This window comes from Hydractinia symbiolongicarpus, chromosome 14 (genome assembly GCF_029227915.1).
Source record: "Hydractinia symbiolongicarpus strain clone_291-10 chromosome 14, HSymV2.1, whole genome shotgun sequence".
Taxonomy (NCBI): domain Eukaryota; kingdom Metazoa; phylum Cnidaria; class Hydrozoa; order Anthoathecata; family Hydractiniidae; genus Hydractinia; species Hydractinia symbiolongicarpus.
Window position 1 is genome coordinate 13,040,082 of NC_079888.1, and position 21,313 is coordinate 13,061,394.

The 21,313-nt window shown below is 35.5% G+C and overlaps 1 protein-coding gene across 2 annotated transcripts in view; it reads right to left on the bottom strand.

The window, feature by feature from the left end:
* The window catches only part of LOC130626093 (protein artemis-like), a 40,696-nt gene extending 23,949 nt beyond the window's left edge, over nucleotides 1-16,747 (bottom strand). The window contains exons 1-5 of one of the 2 annotated variants that reach the window (XM_057441199.1): nucleotides 15,618-16,687; nucleotides 8,902-8,953; nucleotides 6,670-6,757; nucleotides 512-562; nucleotides 65-126 (exon numbers count right to left, since the gene is read on the bottom strand). In XM_057441199.1, the coding sequence (XP_057297182.1) occupies nucleotides 65-126; nucleotides 512-562; nucleotides 6,670-6,757; nucleotides 8,902-8,953; nucleotides 15,618-15,726 (362 nt within the window). In that variant the 5' untranslated portion in view covers nucleotides 15,727-16,687. Of the gene's footprint in view, nucleotides 1-64; nucleotides 127-511; nucleotides 563-6,669; nucleotides 6,758-8,901; nucleotides 8,954-15,617 lie in introns of both variants that reach the window. The other variant, XM_057441200.1, reaches the window with a different exon arrangement.
* Nucleotides 16,748-21,313: the final 4,566 nt, after the last annotated feature.

Sequence of the window (21,313 nt, forward strand, 5' to 3'; positions counted from 1 at the left end):
TATGGACATTATATTCTCTCTGATTCCGTTTTTTTTAAATCTATAAACAAACAAAGCAACCCACATTACTGATCCAACACAATGTCCAGCAGATATTGGAGTTACAACTATTGTTTCCTTTTTCAACTAAAAACAAAATTTAAAGTAAGTAATTTAAAGAAATTTAAGGATTCTTCAAATAGGATCCTAGTGCATTAAAAAATTTCGCTGAAGCTATGTTAACTGGCCAAGCACAGCAACCACTTAACTAGATAACCACTTACGATATCAATCCTATTTAAGGCTGAATACTAAGCATAAAGGATGGGTTCACACTTTTATTTTCCCTGGCATGACCCAAGGGACTTGACCCCAAAACCTTTCTTTACAACAAGACTACCCTGCACAAAAAACAACAACATAATATACACAGCAAAGGAGTTAAATACACTGAAGGTAAATGATCTACATAAATTTCCAAAGATTTCCTCTTTACAATTTTAACAACAGTGTTTACAATTTTTTCACTTACTTCTCCCTTCTTAATTGAAATGAATGTTTGTTGATGTACAGGAAGTCCAATCTTAAAAAAAAACAGAAAGTCTCAGGTGCTTAACACTAATTCTCTACTGCTGTGTGCACAAGAATTTTATTCTTTTTACTAGTCGTTAGCCTGTGGAAAATTTCATGGGAGATCGCAAGTTGTACTTAGTTTTTGTACGCTATTCCGTGCAGCCTTGTCCACCTGGTAGCATCGCCTATAATAATGTGTTAATGTGTTAGTAAGGGGAAATTTCGACATGTGTTCATTTTCACTTTGTTTACATCACATGATTAAAATGACGCTTCTTGAATGACTAACCGTCGCAAAAAAACAAATGCAAGAGTCCCTTCGTCATGAAAAATGCAAAAAGTAAAAGGTAAAGGAAGAAAAGTCTAACTGAAGAAGTAGAAGTAGAAAAATGAAGATAGAAGCTAAGAGAGTTACTTCTGAAGTGAAGAGTGGAGCTAGAAGTAGTTAAGTAGAGTTAGAAGTAGAAAATGAAGTTTGATGTGGATTGTAAGAACCTTGATATTTTTTGACGTTCAGTTGTTATGTAGCTAGAGCTGCGTGTTACTTTCTTATGTAGAACATTTATTGTCAAGCAGAATTACATTCCCAGAAAAAACACATTAAAGCCACATTCCTAAAGTTTCGTATTTCCGCGTTTTTTATAAAAAAGTTAACATATTTGTTTACATTTTTTCCGCATAATTAATGTCTCCCCTGGTACGTAACTATATATTTATCCTAAAATTCAAAATTCCAAACAAATGTACTAGCGAAACAGAAAATTTTGGTTTGTTGAACTCACTGCAAATGTCATATTTTTTACATTGTGATGTTTCTCTTTGCATGTATTTTACTAAGCATAAATAGCTAGCTAGCTATATGCGCCTGTCTAGTTTAACTATATTTAACTGGATAACCTATGATTTATGTTGTTATTCCTCTTTTTAGCGATTTATAGCTACTCTAGTAATTTTTTGAGCACCAGTTATAATGTAACAAGTCACAAAATCTTTCAATGACTTATTGAACTTTTAGGATAGTGCGAGGAATTATTTTCCTCACGTTTCCTGTTAACTTTAAAAGGAACGGTTTTTGTAAAATTTAAAGTGTGTGCCTTAATTGGGTCAGTTTTATTGTTTCGTTTTTAACTGTTAAACATTTGTCATGTAAATTAACAGGTTATTTTTATAAGAGTGGTTGATATTTTTACAAAGGTTGTTGACATTTTCGGGGAAAATTTACGTGTGACTTTGACGTTTGAGTTTAAATTTTTTCAGAAAAGAATGGTATGGTCGTCCGTTTATATTGTTTGTGTTGCAAACTGCTGTTTTTTAAAATGTTGTGTAAACTTTTATGGGAAAAGACCACATGCAATATACTGAAAGAACAAATTTCTGTAGAATTAGATGTCATGTAAGCTGTTGTGTAAGGTGATATTTTTTATATTTTGTGTTATAACCCTTTGTTGGGGAACGCTAACTGTATGTGATGTCAGTTTCGCTGGACGAAAATTCAACGGTTATTGTTTTTGTTGAATTTACAAATTTTAACAGGAATAAATATTTGGTGATGATAAGAAATTACAACGTGTTTTTGATATTTTGTGTAAACTTTTGTAAGGAAAAACCATATGCAAATATATATACTAAAAGAAATAATCTTATACTAGCTGAATACCCGTGGGAGAATCCACTTTATTTCTTTTTTAATCCATGTAACGGACACGTAAAGACTCAGCAGTTCGAATTTTACAACCTGTTTTATTTAAAGGCGAATAATCACCCTGTAGGCAACTTTTTTTGAGGTGCCTATTTTATTGTAAAAATTGAAAGATATACATGAGAAAACATTACCCAGAAAATTTAATTGAAAACTGACAACCAGAACATGTTCAAATGTTACATGGAAATAACAAACTCACCCCAATTTCTCTTCGCCTACAGAACCGCCATTGCATTTCATTGCACGAATCATGCGATAATAAACGCACGGCAAAATCGATCACATGGTTGCTGGATTCATGCCATTACAGAAAAAATAATGAAGGAGGGAGAGTATCCGTAGCTGTGTTTCCATCGTAATGCTTTTACAAATGTATCAACAAAGTTCCGAACATGATAAATCAGATAAATCAATCGAAGTTTCTGTGTTATTCTTTATTGTTTAAACGTTTTAACTTACTGAAATCAGACTTCTTTGCAACAACGACCTCTTCTTGTTGTTGTTTCTGAAGACAGCTTCGCCTCGCTAGCTGTCTTACTTTTTGATTATTTTCCTTTGTTCAAACAGTTAGTCGTTTCCTTATGGAGACAGTATCAAATCTACACAATTAAAATACCTAAATACTCAGAATTTCCCTTTTCATGATCTAAATTTAATTATCTTCATAGAGCTTCAACTATCTTTAACTATTACAATGAGCATTCTTCCCCGTTGGGTTTTTTTGCCTATAATATGCAATAATCCCGGTCAGCTAATAAAAAAAAAAGAGCGTGATAAGCATTTAATTAATAGCCACGAGGCAATGCTGTGTTTTCTTCTTTCTGTTTTGTTTTGTCTGGTCTCCAAAAACAATGGCGAATAGAATTACGGAGTTTCATACCGCGCAGTTCTGGGCACTAGAGAAGCGCTTGTAGGGACAAATTTTTATATCCCCCGCAGAGCGTAAGGCATTTTCTAAGAAAAACAATGCTGTACGAAGAGAATTATGCACTTTTGCCTTTGTATTTTTACTTTTTAAACTGGTGCGATATATTGATTTTACAATTATTTAAAGGAAGGATACTCAGTAATGACATAAGATTGTATTTTACGAAGGTTCAAGACCTAAACTTGATTATTAATTTAATTGCTTCAAGTTGTGGGGTACACTCATCATGAAAAGTTGGCAGTCAAAAGAGAAAGAAAACTTATTTTGGTAGTTAGTTACATCACAAGTTTTAATATTGTCTTAAAAATATCACAGTGCTGATCAAAGAGGGATTGCTAGCATGTCATTAAAGAATTATATAGCTACTAGTACAGCCAAAATAATGTAGCTCATTAAACACAGTAAAGAAAACAATGGGTTTTTTTCTAAACTAATAGTTTCATGCTCATTAAACAGATACCTAGCTAGCTATAATATTAAAAAACAATTCCAAAAATTCTTATTTTGTGTTTGCTAGAAACTTTATTTAACTAACCAGGGCGGAGCTACCTACATTTTTTATAAACCAAATTAAAAATTGTCAAAAAGCTGGCTGTATCTGTCTCGTTGTAGTTTTTGTTAGCTAGGGGTAACACTGGGTCACTAATATAAATTGTAGCCTTATTCATACAGTAATCAGATATATAGGTAGGTAAGTGCCCAGATGCTAAAAATAGGATCATAAAAACTCATTTCTAATATCACTCAACTTAACAGTGCAGTTCAAACACCAACTTAGCCTTAAAAATTGCTACGCCTCAATTTTGCATTGGAATAATTTTAATCTGTAAAGTGCAAAGTTTCGACCGCTGCGAAATATAAAATAAAATAACATACTGTGGTTAAAATTAACAAATTTTAATGGAAAAAAAATTTTTAAACAAATTTAGTGACTTTAACTGTTTTCGTCAAATATTATCGGTTGCCAAATTTTTCTTATGTCAATGTACCAAAATTACTATAGCTATCACAAAATTGTAAAAGTGGACCTTGCCTAAATTTATTCTTGCATTTTACCAAAATTAAGAACACAGTAATACAGTGTAACATGCTATTATATATTTCCCTTCCTAGCTAGTTATGTAATATTTATAAGCAATAATTTCTAACGAAAAGTCAAAGCCAGTCATTATATCATTGAAGTGTGTATTTTATTTTCAGTCGATTTCATCTGTGCTCTTTTTTATATAACTAGTTAGCTATACTTTGCAAATAAATCCTTTATTAAATGCTCTTCCACGTTAATCCATGTCAAACTTGCAGATCCATATATAGATGGCTAGCTATAGCTTACTGTAAAAAAACTTCCTTTAAGTCTTTCTATAGCTAGCTGTAATTTTTATTTCTTCTTGCCAAAGTGCACTGATAATGACAGAATAGTGTTTCTTTTTAACCATTACTTTATTCCTCACAACACAAAATGTATGGTATATGTAGCTTGCAACTTCAGGAAGCTAACCCCTAAAACCAACATCAACAATATGTCTTCTCTTGCCTCTCTATAAAAGTACATCAGCCGAATTCCCGTGGAAGAAATCCACTGAATCTGTCATTAAACGATGCAAGGAACACCAACAGAAATATACAATACAGTAATTTGAATTTTCAAAACTCTTATAACGGGATGGCAAAAAGAAATTCAAGTTATACTCAAAATATAAGAAATTAATAGTTGACAACACATAAAAGAGAAATATAAAAACTGGAATCATTTGGTATATTGTATATCTACCGAAATATTTCAATCCAAAATCTTAAAAGAACAGAAAGAATAGTTTGCCTTACAAACTCAAACTCATAATCAAGAAAATCAAGTACAGAAAATAATGAGGATAGTATTTTGACAAAAAAGTTAAGAACATTGAGGCTGAATGAAAAAAACACTATTCTTATAAAATACAGTGTGTATATCCTATCCTCTACAAAGTAATTTTTCCGTCGTTACTATGTTTAACGCTACGAAGTGGGTGATTCAGTGTTGATGTCTTATTATAAACATAACAAAATGTAAACAAACTTAAATCAATCGTTTGAAATACGCTCGATTCTTAAATTCGAAAACACTGCATTGTTATCATGCACAGCATGTTTCAAAATAATTGATTTTCTTGATTCTGAGTTTGGGTCTGTAAAACAAACTGTTTTTTTAATATTTTGCATTTGAAATATTACGGTAGATATACAATATACCGAAATCATTCAAGTTTTCATATTCCTCTTTTATGTGCTGTCAACTATTAATTTCTTATATTTAAAATCTTGGGAGTGTTGTTGTATGCAATAGACTGAATAGCTTATTTGGTATGATGCATTAAAACATGTACACTGTGGAATTTTTGTAATAACTTTTTTGTATAAGGTCGAAATTTGTTGGATTTTTTTGTCTGATATACTATTATGTCTGATATACTGTTTTCCCTGGTGTAACTACTTCTGGCATGGCAAAGCAAGTTTATAGTTTTAGCAGATTTAGCTTTTTACATAACAGTTATTACCTTTGATTGTGTTGGACATTTGGCATTTTTATTTTTTTTTTATTTTTTTTTGTTGCACCTGCTTATATTCAGCATGTATAAATATGAAATAATGCGAATAGTGAGTTTTAAAAATTCAAATTACTTTCTTGTCTGTTTTGTTTGGTATCCCTTACACGCATTAAAGAAAGAGGGAGATTCAGTGGATTCTTCCACGGAATTCAGCTAGTATCTTATATTAAACTAATGAAGCCATTGCAATGGAAACTTTGAGGCTATACAACGTGGAAACGAAGTGGCGACATCAATGATTATTCACTGCGTGGGTACCTAGGGACTACATTGGATCAAATTGGGTAAGTTTGCAAAACCTGGGTCCCCGATCCGTTTCTGAATGGACGTGTTTATGGCTTCATTAAAAAATCTTTGAACCACAATATTTCCATAACCGTTTATCAAAAGGCATGATCCTATACATACAATGTGGTTTTATTGACTAGTGAAGTAAAAAAACTTGCTTAGACGGAAGCTATTGCTATTGTTATAGGTGCGATTACCAGGGTGTTTTTATTTACCACTCCTATTTTTGAATTGGCTCACACACAGATGTGAGTATTATAATATAGATTTTTTCTAGTAGAAAGAACTACAATAATACAGAGCTGTAGAGCTTTTGATGTATAGAATCAATTGGGGAGTTAACCCCCGGAATGTATGACATACCATTATGCACTAAAGGGACTGGCAGTTTTTGTTTTCGATGTAATATTACACAAATTTTAATTTGAAACCTTGTTTGACACGTAATATTTTGACATTTCAATTGGGCATTGGCACAACCAATTATATTCATAAAGTAAAGAAAATTTCTTGTTCTTATTCATTTAACATACAATATTGCTGGGGTCAAACGAATGGTTCTGTCCCTGTAAAATACATTGCACTGATTATTAAAATAAACTTTCTTTACATACTGTATACTCTACCACATATTGCATTTCAGGATCACACAACATCAAATTTCTGGTTGTTTCTGAAGCATACAATTTCACATCAGGAAAGCTAAAAAAAAGAAGAATGTTCACACTTTATAATTTTGGAAGTGAAGCATATGTTAATAATACACTGTGCATAAAGGCAAATTGCCACTTCTGTGATCAGTTGCCGAAAATAGTTTTTTCTACAGAACTTTTTTAATATAGCTACAATTTTGGTCAAAATATGTTGAGACAAGACAGCTAATTTCAAAATTCGCAGCCACAAGTAATTGCACAGGCTATTTCTATAACAGATTCATGCATTTAAAATTTGTCAACGTTCACTTGTCAATGTTCAGAGTGGGCTTTGGGATATTTGGTTAGTTTTTTACTCTTGAAATGTGCTAATTGTTGCTGGAGTCAGAAAGGCTATTTCCCAAGCATTTCAGGATCTTTCATAGCCCCAGCATGGATTATTTGTGTCTGACAAAAAATTGAGTTACTACCAACCCCTTTCCTGCAAACTCCCCAAGGCCACTTTCCAACTACAAGGTCACACTTGGCTGCAATGCTACTAATCATGACTTTAGACTTTGCTGTGTTTACCTTTAGCCCTTTCTCTTCTAGTCCTTTTTTCCACTTCTCAAACTTTTCAACTAATTCTTCTATTAGCAAATTGTAAACGCTTTCTGGCTGGTCAACATGTGTGAAAAAGTAGAATTTGTTTATTAGCATTGTTTGACGCTTTTGTACATATTTGAAAAATTATGAAAAAAACTAACTTTATTTTGTCCAAATTTGTAGCTGGTGTTTGGAGTTAGAATTAGATTTGTCCTCGGAATAAAATACTAATCATCACATTTTACGGTTTTTACGTTTTATACGTTAATTTTTCAAAATAAAATACAAATTAAAAAGATATAAATTCAATTAGATAAATATAAATGGGACTGAACATTTTTAGTCGAAGAGTATTCCATTCTGGCTACTATTTACTATGGTGACTAATCAACTCCACTTTTATTCACTCTTACCAACTTTGCCAATGGTTTGTCTTTAGTAAAGAAAAAGGCTATTATTAATTGTTTTCAGACAATTCAGTGTTTTTTTCAGGGTTTTTTTGCTACTGGTAAACAGTAGCAAAAACTCAATCATCACGCTGAGTTTTAAACTCAATCTTATAATATCAAAAAAATAGGATAAAAAAACTCTTATTTGATTCAATTTAAACTTGAATGTTGAAAGACAGTTGCTTTATTATTGTAAAACATTTTTCTGGAAAACATTGTCATTACCACTGCACATTTAATTTGAAGAAAAGTTTGTATCATGAATTAAACATAATACGCACTCTGAGTTCAAGTTTGTCATGGAAATAAAATTATATAATTACTTGTTACCATAAAATTATTCTATAATCAAAACTTATTTATAATCAAATTGGTGTCTGTGAAATGTGTGTGTGTGGCTGCTGATGGTTTCTATAATAAAGTCGTGTCAATCTAAAACATAATACTTAAATGTTCATAACTCTTGACTCTTAACTCAAGCTTACAGTAAAAAGAGTGGCAGTTATACAGGGTGACCACTAATAAAATGAGAACAAAAGTAAGGATATTAAGGAGAATTAAGGAGAAAAATTGACATTTTTTAAGGATATTTTGCTGTAAATGAGGATATAAAAATATAAAAATAAGGATAACTAAGGAGAAAACCAATTTTATAGTTCCCTTTCTATAATGTTACATTCTATGTTCTATGATAAGAAAATTATACATACTAGTCGTTAACCCGTGGATAAATCCACGAGATCACCTGTCCTTTATTAGACGCATTTCGTGTGTCTCGATACTGCGCTTACCATTTTGTGTGACAGACAGACGCATACGGGTATTATAATATAGATTATACAATTATAGATATAAATTATGCCCTGAAAGAGAGAAAATATAGGATTTCAGGTAACAGAGAAATGTCTTATTTCACTGGTGATGAACAATCCATGAACACATTTCCAAAAGTTACGATCAGAAAAATTAAGAAATAAGGAGAAATTAAGGAGAATAGCTAAAATTTCAATTTCTTTTAAGTATATTTAAGTACTTTTAAGGAGATTTTCTTTTTCTAAGGTTCTTTAAGGAATTTAAGGAGGAGTGGTCACCCTGTTATAAATCCTGGGATGATCCCTGAATATAACACAGTAGTAGTAGAAATGCTTAAAATATTTACCCAGATTTAAGTCTGTGCAAAAACATCTCGTCAAGCAAGCCAACAACATGATCTAAAAAAAATAAAACCAGGCTATAGCTAGCTTCATTATGAAGTAAACATTGACTAAACAATACAAATATTGGGTTTGAAACATGTACAAGACGATATGTGTTAGGGCAAGGAACCCTAAAATATGGAAACTACAAAAAAAAATTTGAAAAAATTGACTTGGCATCATAAACTATCGTGATATAAGTTCATGGCTAGCAATTTTAGTCAATAATGAAAAAGTTGGAAGTGGCATCGTTAATTAAACCTTGTCACGACTTGTAGAACAAACATTACTTATATGTATATTTATATAGTCAAGCCTGGTAAAAAATACGCATTTATGCAAATTATGCAAATAAAGCCTAAATATGTTTAAAAACCCTAACCAAAAATAAATAATATTTTAAAGCGCAAGCAGTTTAGTTAGTTTAAGATTCAAATTGTTAATATTTGCCTCCGTCCTGTATTACTCCTTAAGAAAAACATTGCATATCTTTAAACTTCCCTCAGCATTACAAAATAGGCCAGTTGTCATTAAAGAAATTTGCATGCTTTCTACTGGTTAAGCATATATTTAATTGGTTAAATAATCAAAAAATACGCTCTTCAATTGAAATCATGTTCTAGATTTTTCTTGATTATATCACTTGCTTTGTGTTTGAAATTTGTTTTTTTCTTGTTACATATAGATCAAAAATAATGTGTTGTGGTAAAAAAAATTCAGATTCCAGGGATAAAAAGTAAAGAATGCAGTCATTTGACAAGGAAATAGTGTTTTAACTTGGTTACGCATATTATAGACCTCGATTACAATCCATTGTTTTCTGTCTATATTTTTAACTTTATCAAAGAACATTTCCATGTTTGCATAACCAGGAACATTCCATTTGTTTCCTCACTCTTGATACACTTCCAAAGACAAGCTGTTACAAAAGCAAGTTGTTACATTGTGGACCTATAAAAGTGAAATATCTGGTGTGGTTCCTGTGTATAACTGTAACGTTGTACCATTCCCAACACGTGGCTTCAAACAGTCCAATTCAACACCACACACTAGTCCATCTGCATCCAAAAGGAATCGAGTGGTAGCTTTTTCAATGTAGAGAGGGGGTGGCATTCTTTTCTTTGAATTTGCTGATTAAGGTTTAAAGACAAGAGCAAACCATTTCCTAGGAGTGTCTTCCTCCTCATTAGGTGTTAATAATCATTTCCATAATTTGACAAGTCTTGCCTCATCTTCTTCCTTGCCAGTGTAATCTTCTTTTTCATCTGCATCTTTACCTTCATCCACATCTATCTTCTTATCTGTTAGAGATTCTATGTCACTTTCCTTTTTATTCTTTGTCGATTGATGGTGTGGGCGTTAAATCTGCATTCACAATTTTTTGCTCTTTTATTTTTGTTTGTATATTTGAAGTGCGAGCAAGTTCTTCCATATAATATTCACTGGTTTCCAACTTCGCACCATCGTTAAACACATCAGTGGTTATCCAACCTTTGTCAGAGCATTCCATTCCATGGTAAAGATATCTTTACTAGGTTTTTTGATAACTACTTTTGGCTCTTCTAGTTCTTCTGGTTCTTCAATTGACTGTGGCTTGTGTTTTAATCTGGTACTTTCTTTTTTTATATTGCTATACGCAATATATCCACCTATTAAAAATATGCCTGCACCAACACCCGGATTATCATCATCATCATCATCATCATCATTCTCAGCTTAACGTCCGTTTTCCATGCTAGCATGGGTTGGACGGGGTATATTAATGACCCTCTTCCAATCTGATCTAGACTGTGTTAGATCTAAACTCAACTTCCTCTGTATCAAGTCTGTCCTTATAACCTCCTGCCAAGTCTTTCTTGGTCTGCCTCTGGGCTTTGCCCCAGGAACTATCAAGTCTCTACATTTTCTTACCCAATTATCTCCCTTCATTCTTTCCAAGTGCCCCAGCCAATTCAATCTTCTTATCTGGATAACATCCTTAATTCTACGGAGACTTAGCCTGCTTCTTAGCTCATCTGAACTCTTTCTGTCTCTCAGACTGGCGTTACACATCCACCTAACCATTCTCATATCATTCCTTTCTAAACGGGCAAGATCTTCCTGCTTCACTGCCCATGTCTCACTACCGTACAACATAACACTTCTTACACAGGCCTCACACAACCTACCTTTTACCTCAATTGACAGGAATCTGCTAATCAACAAAGTAAGTAACTCTCTGAACATTCTCCAAGCAGAACCTATCCTGCAAGTAACACTTCTTCCAACACCCCCTTCACTGTCCAACATATCACCTAAGTAACAGAAGTTCTCAACTATCTCTAACGAGCCACTGTTGTACATCATTAAAGCTGGAAATACTTCATTCTCTATAATCTCACCTTTGAAACGCTTGCATACAAACTGAATGTCAGCTCTTAACCTTCCACTAATACTACTGCACTTCTTATGTACCCAATGCTTGCAAGTCTGACAAAAAATTGAGTTACTACCAACCCCTTTCCTGCAAACTCCACAAGGCCACTTTCCAACTACAAGGTCACACTTGGCTGCAATGCTACTAATCATGACTTTAGACTTTGCTGTGTTTACCTTTAGCCCTTTCTCTTCTAGTCCTTTCTTCCACTTCTCAACTTTTCAACTAATTCTTCCATCAACTCTGCTATGAGAACCAAATCATCTGCATACAATAACTCCCATGGACAATCTGTTCTGAATTCCATCGAAGGCGTTTCTGAAACTAGAACAAACAACAAAGGACTAAGGACTAAGTACAGAACCCTGATGTACACCAACATTTACACTAAATTCATCACTAAGTGAATCGTTAATCCTGACACGAATTCTAGCATTGCTGTACATAGACTGTACCATCGTAACTAGCCACTCATCCACACCTAATTTTCTTATAGCCCACCAAATAACTTTACATGGTACTCTATCAAAACCTTTCTCTAAATCTACAAAGGCAAAATAGAGAATCTTTCTCTTTCCTAAATACTTTTCCTGAAGCTGTCTGAGTAAAAATATTGCATCTGTAGTGCCACGCCCTCGAACAAAACCAAATTGCATCTTATCTATCTCAATTCTTTCTCTAAGTAACTTATCAATCACTCTTTCAATAACTTTCATTACTTGATCAACCAACTTCAGACCTCTATAGTTACCCCTTTCTAATGCATCACCCTTGCCCTTGAAACAATTCACTATTACACTCGACTGCCACTCACTCAGAATAGCACCATCCTTTATAAACTGGTTAGCAAGACTTGTAATAAGCTCAACTCCAAAATATATATATATATATGCTTTTACCATCTCTGCAACAATACCTGATACTCCTGCAGCCTTGCCAATCTTCAATTTCCTAATAGCCTCTACTACCCATTCTGTCTTGATCTGCATAGCTGGCCCTTCTACAACATCATCATCAGACAAATTATCCTCGTCCCAATCAAACTCAGTGTTAAGCAACCTCTGATAATGATTCTTCCAAGCTACCCTTTTCTCCTCCTCTGTGCTTTCTCCTTTGTTTAGCCTTGGCTATCGGGAAAGTCTCCTTCCTAATTGCTAATTTATTCTTTTAGTAATGTAAATTGTCATTTCTTAGGTAAATAAATGTTTACTTACTTACTTACTTACTTACTTGCTAACACCTTCATCATTACGTATACACTTCTCACCTACAACATCTTGATTAGTCTTCTTTATTTGCTTTGCTATCTTGAATATCTCATTGTGCTGGTCTTCCCTTCTTAACACATCTGCAAATCTGTTTCTCTCTGCTTCTGATTTTGCCTTATACACTGCTGTACGAGCGCGACGCTTAGATACTAAGTAAATATTTTTACTACCACCTGACTTCCACTCTTTCCAAAGTTTCCTCTTTTCCTATATACACTGGTCAACCTCATTATTCCACCACCAGGTATGTCTAGCTGGTCCTTTCGTCCACTCACAGGTATCATCAGAAGCTTCTAGAAGACAATTTTTCAAAGTAGTTCAAGTACTTTCAACATTGTCACTATCACATTGACCATTGTGGGCTAACTCCTGAACTTTTGCACTAAATTGTCTTGCTACAATCTCTTCCTACAGCTTCCAGACTTTTCGACGGGGCCTGTACTTTCCCTTGGCTTCTTTAACACTCTTCAAGATAAGATCACAAACCAGCAACCTATGCTGGGAAACACACTCTTCCCCCGACATAACTTTCACGTCCTTCATCACTTTCTTGTCTGACTTTCTAACCAGGAAGTAATCTATCTGTGTCTCACCTGACTCATATGTTATCAGCCTACTCTGTCTCTTACTGAATGATGTGTTGCAAACTATGTCCGTTGCCATTATAAACTCAAGCAATCTCTCCCCTTCCTTATTTCTGCTCCCAAATCCATAGCCTCCATGCACAGCTCTATAACCTTCAGATGACCTCCCAACATGACCATTAAAGTCGCCGCCCACCATGACAAGTTCAGTGTCTCCAAACTTTGATGTGACTGCTATTAACTCATCATAAAACTTATCTTTATCTTCCTCACTGAGTCCACACTGTGGAGCATAAACTGACAGAAAAGTTTACCTATCAAAAACTTTATCACTATAATACGACTATTAACACCCATAACATCTATTACTTTTTCTACACACTTCTCTGCAACGAATATGCCAACTCCTCCATCCAACTCCTCCATATCCTTCATCATCCTCCATATCCATCATTAAACTATTCATACATTTTAATCAAAATATATAAAGAGATCATGGTGGTTTAAAATTTTCTGTATTGCATATTTTGTAATGGCGCTGCACCACGAAACTGGAAATGGCGAAAATTATTTGCAATGTTATAATTTGGTATATTTTAAAACTTTGAACTGTGACCTGTGGAAAACACCAGTGGTCTCTCATAGGGTGTTTGTCTTTGCAAGGAAGGTCATGAAATGTTGTTGAATGTTTTTATGACATCTTATTGATCTCTTCACTTCAGTTTGTTGCTTACACCATCGTATTTCCATTACAACAGAGTCTCGTAAGGATATTCAATGGTGGTGAGAGTTTCTCACCACTTGGAATGGCATTGCTATCATCCAGACTAAAACGTTAGACTTATCTTCCATACATTTTTTAAAAGTCTTTAAGGATACTTTAAATGTTTCCACTACCTTCTTATATATTTTTCAATGTGACAACAGTTTATATGTGTTTATTATTTGGTGATACCTATTTTAGGACTACATGCTGTGTTAAGTCATAGTATGTGGCTAATGCAGTACTTATAGAAGATTTAATATATAATGTCAATTCTTGGTTTTCTTAATTTGGAGAAATTTGAGGGGTGCTGGGCTTTCTTCGTCAGCCGGTTTAGGTGCAGATGACCATTGTCCTTACAGTGATAGGGTTACGTGAGTATTTTGTGTGTCAGTTCATACCAGTCAGTTCTAATAAGACGCACATTTAATTGTCATTTAATTGTCATGTAGTGTCATAAGTGACAGGCCTATCAATAAGGGGAGAGCAATTGCTCTTGCTCATGCAAAGGCTCACACAATTCTGAGAAATGAGAAACTAGCTGGGCCATTAATCATTAATTGCTCCCCCAATTTAAAATATTTTTTTAGCTGAGCAATATCAATTCATCTCACATGGAAATCAATGTTCTTTTTCTTATTATATATATTTACAAAAAGTACCAAAATATATAAAAACTAGTCGTTAGCCCGTGGAAAATCCACGGGTTTGCCCGTCCTTTTTATACCGCATTACGTGCTTCTCGCTATTGCGCAGCTAAGCTACCATTTTGCGTGACAGACAGACAGACGTATGCGGGTATTATAATATGGATAAAAAATAAATTGCCGTTATAATCTTATTCTATTAATTCAGATTGCTCGCCCAGTTTAAATTTTTGTAAGCTTGGGGGAGCGATTTATTGCTTGGGTGTTATTTTCTTATTGATAGGCCTGATGTAGGTTGTCAAAATGTCTAAAAGAAGTCTGTCGGACAATCGATACAATAAAGACTCACCACAATAGACATGTAGTGTCAAGAGTCCATTGTCAAAATGTCTTAAAAAAGCCAGTGGTCATATGGTTCAGTTAAAGGAAGCCCTATGGGTCAACTGTTATGAAAAACACTAACCATAATTGACATGTCATGTCAAGAGTCCATTGTCAAAATGTCTTAAAGAAGCCAGTGGCTGGCTTCTTTAAAAAAAAGCCCTATGAACCTGTGGCAATAAACACTCACTATAATAGACATGTAGTGTCAAGTGTAAAGAGTCCATTGTTTAAATTGACAATTGACACTACATGTGTAGTGTCAATTGTCTTTTCTGTTACAATGACAGTTATTTGTCAATTGTCTTGTCTGTTACAATGTCAGTAATTTATTTCAGTATAAGCACAAGTTTAGAATAGTAGTCCTCTGTCACAAGTTCCTCATAAGGAGTCCGTTACAGCATGGTGAATCATTTGAAGCACAAAGGTTAGACTTTGAGAATACACATTAATATTTTCTAAAAAAGTCAAAACACCTACACCCATACCCCAAATATAACTGCGAACTATCTAAGAATACATTATCTTCTACAATTTTGTGTTGTTTTTATTTCTGAACCATACCAATTAATAACATTAAACATATATAATACAAATACATAATGACATTAACTACAAACCCTTGTGGCAGTGAGATAAGAAATACACTTCAGATGACAAATTACTTCCATCAAATCGATCAATAGAGACAAATGGATATTCTAACAGATGACCATCAAATGCACTCATTTCATATACATATGATTATAATAAACCTAGAAGAAGCAGCTTTATATATATAACAGATATTATTACTTCAATATTATACATCCCAAAAAAACAATTTAAGACCTTAAAATGATAACAATTATAACTACTATTCTTGGATCCGGGTTAACATTATCAAATTTTGAAAAAGAAAACAAGGAACTTTTGAGAAAATTGAGTGGCATATTTGGATTTATCAGCAAAAATTATATTATATAACATAAGTAGTTTTTCATTATATCTTACATTTTCATTTTGTTTGTCCTCCCCTCTAGCTTTTAGGATTTTACACTACACTTTTAAAAGTATAGCGCAGACCAATAAAATCATATAAATAAAATTCTTTAACAACACTTCAAATAAATGCAACGTATAAGCATCAGTGTAAAATAAGTTTAACGACATAGCTATTTTCAAGTTTTACGACTTCATGATAACAATTACATAAATATTAGGTTCCAGAATTTTTCCTGTTTCCCAGTCGTTTCCTGGTTTCCCTATCATTTCCACTTGACTTTCCAGTTTTGTGATCATTTACCCTCGTTTCCAGCCTGTTTAACTCCGTTTCCAAGCTATTTCCCCCACTTTCTTTATAGTTTCCCCTGCGTAAAGTGCTTGCGAAATAAAAAAGCGTAAAAGCTTAATTATATACTACAAATAAAATACATGTTAGAATTAATTTACAAATTTTTAAAGTTAAAACTGTGTTAAAAAAAATGAGGGTGAACTCAACCATAAATGTTGTCCAAACGCGAATTAAGGAATTTCTTACCTGGTGTAAGGGCGATCAAAAATAACTTGAATTTTATGTTGGGGAGGGTGTTACTATGAGAGCCAGAGTTTTACTATGCATGGAAGTCACCACCCTTACACCTTCCAAATGGAAACAAACGAGGTAAAATGGCTGTAAAAACCCTATCGCTCAGCCCTTTTGTATAAGTAGCCAATTCCTGCACATTGTCACCTAGGTAAATTTTCAAATAGTAAAATATTGCGTAGATAAAAAAACATTGATACTTATATAGATTTGCTCATTTTTTCAATATGTAAATCTAATTTATTAATAAAGATTGTTCCTGTGTAGCTACTTTATTTATTTCACAAACTTATCCAAAACGAACTACAATGTCATATAGAATGTTTCATTTAATAATTAAAGCCCCAGCTGTTCATTGATGTCATACTGATTGCGAGTAAAATTGTACCTGCTTTTAAACATGAACGGGAAACTCGGTCCACCGAGATATCCCGCATGCCGAGATCTCAGATATTTGCGGAAGAACGCTGAAAATGGAAATCGTGTTTATATGGTGCATATTCATCTCGCCCCGGTTAAAGAGGGTGCCGCTAAGCCGCAAACGCCTGCATATATAAGGGCGAGTTCGGGCGACTTTTCGAATTAAATTGACGGTTGTCCGCCGCAACCGCCTGCACTTTCCCGAACACGCCCGAACTCGACCGGAACATTCCCGAAATGCAACATCTTGTAACATAAACATGGCGGACGGCAGTTGAAAGAACGTGCTTGAAGAGTTTGACGATAAAGAAAACGGATGCCGACGTCGTAGTCCATTGAGACTGGAAGGAATAGACCCATGGCCGCCTGTCTGGAGGCGTATTATCACGAGATTAACGTGTAGCGCCTTTTATAAACCGTAAAAGGCAATGTTACGAATTTTGAAAGGCTATGCAGGTTGACAGAGGTGTTCTACGGGCCTGGCGCTAGAGAAGACGCTTGGGACGTCGTAGTCCATTCAGACTGCAAGGAATAAACCGATGGCGCCTGTTTGTGCGCGTATAATCACGTGAATAACGTGCAGCGCGTTTAATAAGCCGTAGAAGGCCATGTTACTGCATTTGATAGCCTGTGCAGGTAGTTGGAGGTGTTCTATGGGCCCAGAGCTAAGGATAACGACTTGGGACGTCGTAGTCCATTGAGACTGGAAGGAATAGACCGATAGCCGCCTGTCAGAGCGCGTGAAACCACGTGATTTACGTGTAGGACCCTAATTTGGCCATAAAAGGCCATATTACAGACTTTGAAAGCCAGTGCAGGTAGTAAGAGGTGTTCTAAGAGCCTGAGGTTAAGGAGAAAAATTTGGCACAACGTAGTCGATTGAGACTGGAAGGAATACAGTGATGGCCACCTGTCTGGGTGCGTGGAACTATTGAATAGAAGAACTAAAGAATAGAACGAGGGGAGTGTTTCTGGGGACATGGAATCACGTGATTTACAGGTAGAGATAGAGAAATGTTCCTTCTGGCACAGTCGACGTCGACCAAAGGGAATTTCCCTAAGTCATCTGTTAGTAACCAACACAAAATAATATGAATATGCCAATCACCAACACATAATAGTATTAATTGTAAGATACCAGAAATATAATGCCAATAACCATCACAAAATAATATTAAATACCAATAACCAACACATAATAATAAATGTAAGATACGTGACGTCATACACTAAATCATACAGAATATGAGCAAGGGAAATTCCTTATAATGCCAGTTACCAGAGTTCTATCAAATAAATATGACTGAGTATTGTGATGAATGAGGGATTAATCTTAATAAATATGATAGATATGAGAAGTGTGGACGGAGGCTAATCATAAAAGAAAGGATGCTTTGCTGGCAGCACTATATCATGTGGATCACCTATAACGGTGGATATTGTGTTTGTGAAAATTCCTTAGTTGGAGTCCAATTTCTATAAATAAAGGATGTTCATATTCTATAACGACTCCGTAGAGATAAGGACTTTTTACAGCGAACCAACAGTACTTGATATTGACTATGTCAAGCTTGAGAATATCGTACTTAGCGATCCTATACAAGCCAACAAAGGCAAGGATGAGCGCTTTGTCATTGGTTATAAATATAACAACAAGATTTCATCGCTGCTAATCATAACACCGAGAGGCCTATATAGCAATGGTGCATCCAGATACGATGATGGATCCTCCCTTACCATGTCATTTGATATACATCAACATCCTAAATGGCTGGAAAAATATAAGTGTATCCTGGCGAAGATACAGCAATTGTATGGTAGTGAGTTCACAACCTCATCATTGAAGAACGGTAGATACCTGCACACAAAAATTAAAGCATGGGAGGGTAAAATAAACACATATTTCTACGATCTTCCATTACCTATACGACAGAAATGTGAATGCATCTCAGTCACAAAATTATCTAGCATTTATCGGCAGAATTCTAAGCATTTTCATCCAGGTCCTTCTGGAGAAATGCAAGTATAGGCCAATGGAATTTTCCAGGACCAGACACCTTATCGATTCCGATAACGAAGAGGAACCGTTCACTTTAGTGTAATAAGATTGATAGATTTTGTATGCATACAAAATAAACGAGACTGGAAGAAATACACCGACGGCCGCCTGTCTGGGTGCGTGAAACCATATGATTTTCGTTTAGGACCTTTAATAAGCCGTAAAAGGCCATACTACGGCTTTTGAAAGACTCTGTACGAAACTTGGAGAACTTCTTAAGGCATGAGAATAAGGTAAACGTCTTGGGAAGTCGTAATCCATTGAGACTGGCAGGAATAGACCAATCGCCGCCTGTCTGGCCGAGTGGATCCACGTGATTTATCTGGAGGAGTTGGTCGTAAAAGGCCATATTATAACCTTTAAAAGCCTGTGCAGGTAGTTAGAGGTGTTCTAATAGCCTGGCGCCAAGGAAAACGACTTGGCACATCATAGTCCATTGAGACTGGAAGGAATAGCCCGCCTGGGTGAGTGAAACTGCGGCGTGATTTACCTGCAGGGCCCTAATTTGGCCATACAAGGCCATATTATAGCCTTTGAAGGACTCTGTACGTACTTGGGGAACTTTTAATGACCTGGCACTAAGGAAAATGATTTGAGACGTCCTAGTCCATTAAAACTGGAAGCAATAGACCGATGGGCGCCTGTCTGGGCGAGTGGAAACATGTGCAGGCAGGTGTTCTGATGGCCTGGCGCTAAGGAAAACGACTTGGCACGTCATAGTCGATTGAGACTGGTCGGAATAGACCGACGGCCGCCTGTCTGGGTGCGTGAAACCACTTGATTTACGTGTAGGGCCTTTAATAAGCCGCAAAAGGCCATGTTACAGCATTTGAAAGACTCTGAACATACTTGGAGACCTTTTAAAGAGATGGCACTAAGGAAAACGACAGGAGACGTCGTAGTTCATTAAGACTGGATGGAATTGACTGATGGGCGCCTGTCTGGGCGAGTGGAAACACGTGATTTACGTGGAGGACCCTACTTTGGTCGTAAAAGGTCATATTGCAAATTTTGAAAGACTCTGTACGTACTTGGAGAACTTTTAATGACCTAGCAATAAGGAAAACGACTTGGGACGTCGTAGTCCATTAAGACTGGAAGGAATAGAAGGATTGGGCGCCTGACTGGGCGAGTGGAAACACGTGATTTAGGTGTACGGCCTTTCATAAGCCGTAAAAGGTCATATTACATCTTTTGAAAGACTCTGTGCGTACTTGGAGACCTTTTAAAGACCTGACGTTAAGGAAAACGACTTGGGTCGTCGTAGTCCATTAAGACTGGAAGGAATTGACCAATCGCTGCCTGTCTGGGCGAGTAAAACCACGTGATTTACCTGGAGGACACTAATTTGGTCGTAAAAGGCCATATGATAACCTTTAAAAGCCTTTGCAGGTAGTTAGAGATGTTCTAATAGCATGGCGCTAAGGAAAACAACTTGGCACGTCATAGTCCACTGAGACTGGAAGGAATAGACCGCCTGTCTGTGTGAGTGAAACTGCGGCGTGATTTACGAGTAGGGCTTTAATAAGCCGTAAAAGGCCATATTGCAACTTTTGAAGGACTCTGTACGTACTTGGAGAACTTTTAATGACCTGGCACTAAGGAAAACGACTTGGGACGTCGTAGTCCATTAGGCTGGGCGAGTGGAACCTCAAGATTTAATGGAGGACAATGATTTGGCCGTAAAAGGCCATGTTACAGCATTTGAAGGACTCCAAACGTACTTGGAGACCTTCTAAAAGCCTGACGCTAAGGAAAACGACTTGGGACGTCGTAGTCTATCAAAACTAGAAGGAATAGACCGATGTCCGCCTGTCTGGTCGCGTGGAACCGTGTCATTTACGTGTACGGCCTTTAATAAGCCGTAAAAGGTCATGTTACATCTTTTGAAAGACTCTGTGCGTACTTGGAGACCTTTTAAAGACCTGACGTTAAAGAAAACGACTTGAGACGTCATAGTACATTAAGACAATAAGGAATAGACCGATGGGCTACTGTCTGGGCACGTGGAGTCACGTGATTTACTTGTAGGACCCTAATTAGGTCGTAAAATGCCTAATTACAGCTTTTGAAAGCTAGAGGATGTGGGTAAATGTGTTCTAATAGCCTGGCGATAAGTAAAACAACATGAGACATCGTATTTCATTAAGACTGGAAGGAATAGATCGATGGGCGCCTGTCTGGGGGAGTGAAAACACGTGATTTAGGTTTAAGGTCTTTCATAAGCCATAAAAGGCCATATTACGGCTTTTGAAGGACTCTGTACGTACTTG